Raw genomic sequence first — 8745 nt, 5'->3', positions numbered from 1 at the left:
CTACGTATCATATTAAAACTATATATTTACTCGTATGAAATGAGCCGAATGGTTGATCTCTGATGAATACTATATATTTACACATATGAAATGAGTCGAATGGTTGATCTTGGAATTCATCCGAGAAACCCTAATCCTTTCCGGTACTAGCACCTGGTTAATGGTCAAGGTTCCAGAACTGGGTTTTCTCTTTGTTTTCAGATCTGACCATTTGATGAGAAATGAGAAGCATAAAACGATTACGAAAAATATATGCTTTTCCTGTCGAGAAACTATGCATTTCTCTGAGTTTGTGATCAGAAGGACACATCAAAACGAGGTAATTTATAGTTGACAGAAGAGAGCGAGCACACGCAGCAATTTGTACAAAGAGCGTACCTTTGGTTATACGTGTGCTCACTCCTCTTACTGTCAGCTATGTCTTGCCTTTTATCTTCCTTCTGTGAATATATACTTATATCTTTGGTCGATTTAAATACATCACTGTTCAATCTCAAGTAGAAAAAGGCCCATAAAACAGTGAGAGGCGGCAATTCCAAAGAGATGAAGATCCAAACAGAGATACCATATGTGATATGTCCACTTGGATGTATAGTATGAAGCCGCCGTCCAATCAAAGCTCGTATACTCTGCCACGTATAAACGAAACCACACACGCCACTGTCTGGGATGAACAGCACACACTATCTGTTTGTTTTTCTTATTCTTGGCGGCATTTTTAGGCGGAGGACAAGTGTATTATTCTCAGATCTTGTTACAAAGATGAGCATCCCGACTCCTAATCTAGGTTTTGGAATGTTAATTTCTTGATGTGCGTGAAAATCAAAGTAATCTTTTCATGTCTTCCAGTACTACCATGCTATTATTTCATTTGAAAAACTAGTGCATTACTGGGCTATTTACTGTGATGGAGATCTGAAGCGTGACTTTTGATGTTGCTCCTGAAGAGGACGATGTGGGTTTAAGAAGGTACGATGTGTTACTGTGGTAATTTTAACTGAAAATCTTATGTTTTTTTTAGGACTAATACCGTATTGTACTGTTAAAATGTAGGTAAGCCGCTGGTCCGAGTAGATGTAGCTGGTGAACACATGATCAATCATATCGATTTTCCTCACCGGTAATCTCTGAAACAAGTTTGTCACGCAACAAAATTTGTCTAAGGTGTACGTAACGAAAGACAATAGTTCAATCGAAAAAAATAAAGCATGTATCCAAAAAAATTCTGAATCGCTGCAGCATTATCCATATCAATATTCTTTTGCAACTTCCAAGAAAGACTGTTTTACTGAAAAATTTCTTCTTTTTGTTAATGTGTAATTATGCATATTTTCTGATATTATTTGCTGTGTTTTCGGCGGAAATAATTCCGATTTCTAACGTGCCTTTTTCGTTTTAATTTCTTGCTTGGATTTGGTCATGGTAATTAACTTTTATATTTCATTGATTGAGCGCAAGGAATCAATTTTTGAAAGTAAACCAATTATGGAAGCAATTCAATTATGGGAAGATTTTTGTTTCCTTCAATGGGCAGATGCGCATAAACCCACATATAGAATCATGGGTACGAACAATGAAAAGAAAATCTTTAGCACTTGTCCTGATTATTTATATTTATTTCCTTTCTGTTTTGACAATTATTTCTTCCAACTATTAAGAATTTGATTGCGTTTACTTCTTCATCAGCAGTTATTATCACGCCTGTTTCTTCACCAGCCTTTAATTTGCCGAAACCTGATTCCCCAGGTATTCCTTACAACCTTTAATTTCTCTTCGTGGTGTCATAATTTTCTTTGTCCAGATTGTTATTTTGCTGTATCTACCTTATGTTTTGTTTGAGTGATGCTATTATATGTTTGACATATATATAAACTGATATTTTTGTTATGGTTTTCTTGTTACAAGTTCAGATATTAAATGAGCTTTAATTATTAACTCTTTATTGGATTAATTGATGGTATATGATGTAAGTTTAATAATTTTGATTGTAGATTTCTACATATGGGATTGTAAACTCTATTTTTTTCTGTAAATCAATCACATATGAATGAAAAATGTGGTTTTAGTCGAGCAAAAGTTGTCGTTCGACGCTGGACAAGGGCTGCACACTTCTCCATTCGAGATTGAGATTGGATATGGTGAACTGATTAAAAATTGATACATGTCTGGATGGTGAATTATACGTATAATTAAGAACTTGTTTGTCCCAAAAATAATAGCGTTGCTAACTTATTAGCCAAATGGGGCAATTTTTTGTCAAAGCCAAATGGAGTATTAGTTCTGTTGTTATAATAGAACTGTAGAAGTAATTAGACATAATTTGTTGTTTCCTGTACTCCTTATTGAAACAACTCTGGTATATTTGGATTTTTATGAATCACACTTTATATTTTTGTCATGTTCTTTATGTAAATGTCTTTGTCTGCCCTAAGTAAATTTGGATTTTACCATCAGGCGTGGCTCTTCTTTGTTTTTGTTACTGGTGTTTTAGATTTGATCCTGTTCCTCCAAGTAAATGGAAACTTCCTGGAAAAAGTTGATCTTATATATACATGTATATATATATATTGTGTGTGTGTGTGTATGTTGCTTACGTGTTGTCATCATTATTTATAATTGCCAAATATGGTTAAGTTCTTGAAGTAATCTGCACAATCTGGCCTGCTTCGCAAACTCTTTCTTGTTTTGAATCAGTCAAGAAATTCAACCCTATAAAAATGCAATTATTATTTTTTAATTTGCTAAACTCCGTCCTGAAAGTATTTGTCCTTAACAGTGGCGCCATTGTTTTATTTTATTGTTCATAAATTACATAATCGTAATTATTTTTGGGACATTTTGTTATATCATAAAATTTTCATATTGTAAACTATTTTCTTTGTCATGTGATTTGGTGTAAGTTGGATTTGGTTATGTAGTTAGTTTTGACGTGATGACTTACATTATGGCGAGTCTATCAACATAGCAGATTTGATGTCATATTTGCATCATGTCAACAATATCTGATACCATATATGCAGTCCTTCGATAAATTAACTAGATTATTATTATCATGCAGTATGCATGCAGGGAAAAAAACTTGTATTTAAGTTGATTGATGGATGACACATCCAAACTTAAAAGCAGAAACTATAGTTTTAATCTCAAATCACATGAGAGTGCTTTCTCATTCTTTAAGATTTTATTTCAAATGCAATAAAATAAGAAAAGTACATCCCAATTGTAGAATTTAAAGACTTAATATGTTGATATTATGTTTGTTTAATTTAATCTTTACTTTCGTTGTGCTGTGTGATTTGTAAGCACTTTCATGACGAGATTGCATAGGATTCCCACCTCCTTTCATTGACAAAGCCACCCTACGTGTGGCGGTGCAGATGTAAAAAAAGGCCATTGCTTCTCTAATTATAATGGCTAATTATTTAGTTCTTACAATATAAACATGCAATGAAGCTTAAAAGCTAATGACCTGCAAGGATGCGTGTATACATTTTTGGAATGGTGTTGCAAAATGATTGCTGCTACATTATTGTATTTACCAAAAATACTGAACTATGATGGTTGAGTTTGCAATTACAGTCTGTAGTTCCACGAATTTGCAAATATAATTGTGTAATTCGATTTGTTATATGAAGTTTTTTTTCCTTGGATACATGGATAGATAATCGGCATATCATATCTAACCTTGTCGTTGCACTTGAAAAAAATAAATCTATGTCAATGTTGTATATATGGTGTCGATAGAGAAGATATATGTATGTGTCCTCGATATTTCTAGTAGTTATCTCAAATTTTTCGTTTGAACTTGAACGTCAATCTTTTTTCAAGGCGTTGCTCTTTAGAGATTGTCTCTTGTAGCAGAATTCTTTCGTGCTGTAATATTAATGGTGCCTAAATGTTCTATCTTCATTATGTCGTTCAAATTTTCATTGGTTTTTCTCTTTTGAATTTCAGAATTCAAGGTATGGAAGAACCAAGTGTTGTTTCAGGAACTGCAATCACCGATCAGTCCGAAGAAGTCTCTCAATCCGACACCGACAACAAACAGATACCTCTCAAGAATCTTAAACACAATGTTTCTGCCTCCAGTTCAAGATTCAAGGGTGTTGTTAGCCAACAAAATGGGCACTGGGGAACCCAAATATATGCGAATCATGAGCGTATTTGGCTTGGGACGTTTAAATCCGAGCAAGAAGCTGCAATGGCATATGATAGCGCGGCTATCAAGCTTCGCAATGGAGACTCGTTTAGAAATTTTCCTTGGACTGATTTAACCATCCACGAGCCAAGTTTCCAGAGCCAATTTAGCACAGAATCAGTCCTAAGCATGATCAAGGATGGCTCCTACGCTACCAAATTTTCCGAATATTTAAGGGCTCAAGCCCAATGCATTAACAGTAATCAAGCCATATTGAATGGTGTCACCGGGGTCAAAGTGAGGCAACTTTTCGAGAAGGAACTCACACCCAGTGATGTGAGTAAGCTTAACCGACTTGTCATTCCCAAAAAGTACGCTGTAAAATATTTCCCTCAGATTTCTGAGACGGAGGAAGACAACGGAGGTGGCATAGAAGACATAGAACTTGAGTTTTTCGATAGGTCCATGAGGTCATGGAAGTTTCGGTATTGTTATTGGAAAAGTAGCCAAAGTTTTGTATTTACTAGGGGTTGGAATAGATTTGCAAAGGAAAAGGGGCTAAGATCCAAGGACAGGGTTATTTTTTCTATCTTCGAGTCTAATAACGGTTTGTCTGGAGTTGGGAGACTTAGTATGATCGATGTCGCCTACAACGAGGGGCATTATAACGACGGCGAGGCCATAACCAAGGAGAATGACAAGTTTGATTCAATAGAGGATGAAGATGATGCTAAAGTGAGGGAAGATAATGGTCAGGAATCTCCAGAAAAAGTGAAGACAAAGGGTTTTAAGCTTTTTGGGGTTCAAATTATTTAATTATTTTGGTTCATAAAATTATATATGTGGTTTGGGAACACCATTAAAACTCATTAGATTTCTAAAGGTTGTGGTTTCTTTCCAACTTATGAATTGTTGGGCAAGATCTTATTGCCGGAATTGAATTAACATATATGTCTGTTAAAGAATCATTCCAAGTACACAAACTTTGTGCTAACAACATCAAGAATGTTGCAAAAAACGTGACAACATGAAACACGCTATTCAAACTCCATACCTGTAGAGATATTATCAGTATTATATATATACTCCAAGAACCATTTTTATTTTATCATGCGACAAATAAGCTCTTGAGGCCAACTTGGTCTAATAGGCCCAAAAATGACCTGAAAGCATGTCAAAACCTGAAGTAAGATTTTGAACATTATTTTGTAATATAAAAAAAATACTTTTCTCCAAATATAGTTTTTAAAAAACAATCGATATATGTTTTCGAAATTGAAGACTATTGTGAAACTAAAACATAATACGTTTCAACTATAAAAACATTTTTATATAATAGTTGTTTCAATTTTGTGATCATTTCATTTTATTTTTTATTTAGAAAAGGTTAATATCTGAAGAGATGCAATACGCAAGCTACAACAATATAGAAATATTTTCTTAAACTTTTTTATTCAACCATCAGCTATTTAGTGACTGTGATGTACAAATTATGTGAATTTTTACTTTTTACCATTCAATTTTAGAATACTTTGCACAATCTCGGAGAATAAAAATCTAAAGTTCAATTCTATTTTGATAATAAAGAAATATATTCAGGTTGTGTTTGATTTGATCGATTTCAATTTCTTAACCTGCTTATATGGATAAAATAATTAAATTTCTAATTCACTATATTTTACGTTAAGCAATTCAATAATCTTACATCTAAATAAAAATATGTCCTCTTTAATATTAACTTAATCAATTTGGTGAAACCAAAAATAAATTTACATTAATGTCCAATCTTTCTTTTTTACCCAAAAAAATTGATGTTTATCAGTGATTTCTCTTTCTATTGTTTATTTGAAACTTATTTTTCTATTTCCTAAAATATCATTTATTTTTTAGTCCACTACTATTTTCATCTATGTTTTTATATTTATCTTTATCTATATTTTTAAAATTTTAGATTATAAATCATTTTTTTGAATCTTCCATACTAATTCTATCTAGTTCAATACTATCGTTATCTATATTTTAAAATTTTATATTAGATTTTTTTTGAATCTTCAACGCTATTTTTATCTGTATTTTTAAATTCAATTATATAGTTTTAAATTTTTTGGATTAGATAGTATATCACTCTTAATACAAAATCGTTAACTTGAATTTAACATTTAAAACATGCATGCAGTATGCTTTCACAAAAGTATTATTGGTAAAAAAAATACCAAAATTAGAATAGCTCTACAATTTTGCTATCAGTATTATTGAAAAATCAGAGATTAAACAAAAAAAAAAAAAGATTGGCTTTTTTTTAATGTTTTTACAAATACCTATATTGAAATTTGACTTTAAATTAAGTTAATTTTTATAATTGGCATTTAATCATGTCAAGTACCAAATGTAAACTTTAGAGCATTTTTACATTAGTACACGAACATATTAAATTGTGCTAATATGATTGTGAAGGTACTATATATTTTATTAGATAATTTTTAGAAAATTGTTTTTTGGCCAAGGGCAAAAACATAATACAAACAACAATCCAGATTTCAGCAAGAATCTCATAAAACTTTTTGACCTCTTTTTTAGCATCCAGAACTGTCATGTGATAAGAAACGACGAACATGGAACATAAGAAGCTCGTCATGCCCATTATAAATCTGAAGAAATTAAAATTGTTAAAACAAAACAAAACAAAACAAAAAAAGAAGAAGCTTCTTAGTAATAAATTCAACAAAAAACACAAAAAAATGAGTATTCTTAAATACAAGATAGTAATGGGGAAACCTTTTCTGACATGTAAAGACCAAGGCCATTAAGCCTCGTTCACCGTTGGGTGTTGCCATTCGTTTACAGTCTTTTGCCCAAAAGCTAATGCCCTGTCAGGTTTGAAATTATGTAGAGTGATTATCGTAATTTCAAATTTCTATATCGAGTCAATTGATTTGATTGCTTCATTCTAAAAAAGAAGAGCAGGATGTCCATTGAGGGCCAAGTTGACCACCAATTCACCCAAAGAACAATTCAAACCAATTTTCATAAAATTTACACAATCCAAGTTCTTAGTACAATTAGTAAGACCAATAAACACCCACATCAGTAACCACTATCGTACTAAGACCAATAATACAACAATCAATAATCAATGCAGAAATTAAAATAACGGCCCAACCAACTTGTAAAATTGTCCGCTTTGACACAGGGCCTCACGACTTTAAAACGCTTCACAAGGGGTTGCTACACGCTCATTTAAATGTCCAGCATATCTCCCGTGGTTTAGCGATGTGGGATTTCGCCTAAAGGCCTTCACCTCTCCTTTCGGGACTCAGGGTCCTTGCCGAGTTTTGCCCCACCACCCCAAACCCGCGCGGAGTCGTTCTGATACCAAATGTAATAGCTCAACCCACTTGTGAAATTGTTCGCTTTGGCCCAGGACCTCACGGATTTAAAACGTGTCACAAAGAGTTGCTACATGCCCATTTAAATGCCCACCATCTCTCCATGGTTTGGCGATGAGGGATTTGGCCTAAAGGTCTTCCCCTCCCCCCTTTCGGGACTCAGCGTCCTCGCTAAGGTTTACCCCACAATATCAAATGTACGCGATGTCGCTCTGATACCAAATGTAAATGCCCAGAACACTTGTGAAATTCTACGCTTTGGACTAGGGCCTCACGGATTTAAAACGCTTCACAATGAGTTGTTACACGCTAATTTAAATGCCCGGCATCTCTCCCGTGGTTTGGCCGTGTGGGATTTCGCCCAAAGGCCTTGACCCCCTTTTGAGACTCAGCGTCATCGCTGAGGTTTGCCCCACCATTTCAAACCCACGTGGAATCGCTCTGATTTGGTAAATTTACTCAGTCACTCTATGTTATGTTTGTTGTTAATTAATAAATTGACTTTTTGTTACATTTGGTTTTTTTGTTTGATTCAATTCTAAGGATTTATATTTTGTGAAATTGAGATCAACTGTTACATTTACATCCAAACGAGCTGAATCTAATTAGAATTGATTATTTTATATATAAAGTAATGACTTTGTTATATACTGTGATAAACTTCAATGTTGTGATTTTTAATCAAGTGAAAAAGTAAGTCGTGAAAACATGCAAAAATAGAAGATCTATAGACTGGAGAGAGGAATATATGTCTTATTTTTCATCATGATCTTTTGGAAAAATTTAGGAAAAACAGTGTGGTATAATTTGGTTCGAGTGGTTAAGACGGTTAATAAAGAATTGATCGCCCATTCTACATATGCTTTAATTTCAAATCCATTATCAGCCTTTATAATCAAAATCTTTCACAAATTTCATTAAAAAAAAAATAAAAAAAAATTTCACAAATCTAAATCTCTCAATCTAAAATCTACCATATCAGATATCAGTGTCCTCTTTCATTTTGCCAATGATGATCCTCATTCTTGTGAAACTTGGCAGATCTTTGTTAACATTTATATGGTGATGACAACCTGATCGTTTACTTGTTATCTTCCACTCTTTTTCCAAATTTTCCAACATGTTCACCCCTTTCTTTGCCACAATTTCCCAATTTTGTCTCATTTTTTCCTTCATTTTCTTCATAGAATACATCACAGCTTCTCTTCCAATATAGACTAG

General features: G+C 33.3%; 1 protein-coding gene across 11 annotated transcripts; it reads left to right on the top strand.

The window, feature by feature from the left end:
* LOC142540057 (AP2/ERF and B3 domain-containing transcription factor At1g51120-like) lies at positions 1–5087 on the top strand. 11 transcript variants are annotated; one of them, XM_075645930.1, is made up of 5 exons: positions 1–969; positions 1054–1120; positions 1459–1564; positions 1687–1746; positions 3955–5087. In XM_075645930.1, the coding sequence occupies exon 5, from the start codon at positions 3965–3967 to the stop codon at positions 4952–4954; it is 990 nt and encodes a 329-aa protein (XP_075502045.1). In that variant the 5' UTR covers positions 1–969; positions 1054–1120; positions 1459–1564; positions 1687–1746; positions 3955–3964; the 3' UTR covers positions 4955–5087. The 11 variants fall into 11 exon arrangements, with proteins under 11 accessions (XP_075502045.1, XP_075502046.1, XP_075502047.1 ...); XM_075645923.1 differs by having other exon boundaries at positions 2–319; positions 502–969; positions 1054–1564; positions 1690–1746; XM_075645927.1 differs by having other exon boundaries at positions 2–969; positions 1690–1746.
* The last annotated feature ends 3658 nt before the right edge of the window (positions 5088–8745 follow it).

The sequence above is a fragment of the Primulina tabacum genome, chromosome 3 (assembly GCF_025594145.1).
Source record: "Primulina tabacum isolate GXHZ01 chromosome 3, ASM2559414v2, whole genome shotgun sequence".
In the NCBI taxonomy this organism is placed as follows: Eukaryota; Viridiplantae; Streptophyta; class Magnoliopsida; order Lamiales; family Gesneriaceae; genus Primulina; species Primulina tabacum.
This window is presented reverse-complemented; position numbering and strand designations above follow the sequence as displayed.

What these genes read in the sequence shown, in the direction of transcription:
- LOC142540057 (XM_075645931.1), top strand. Translation starts at nt 3,965, where the DNA reads ATGGAAGAACCAAGTGTTGTTTCAGGAACTGCAATCACCGATCAGTCC.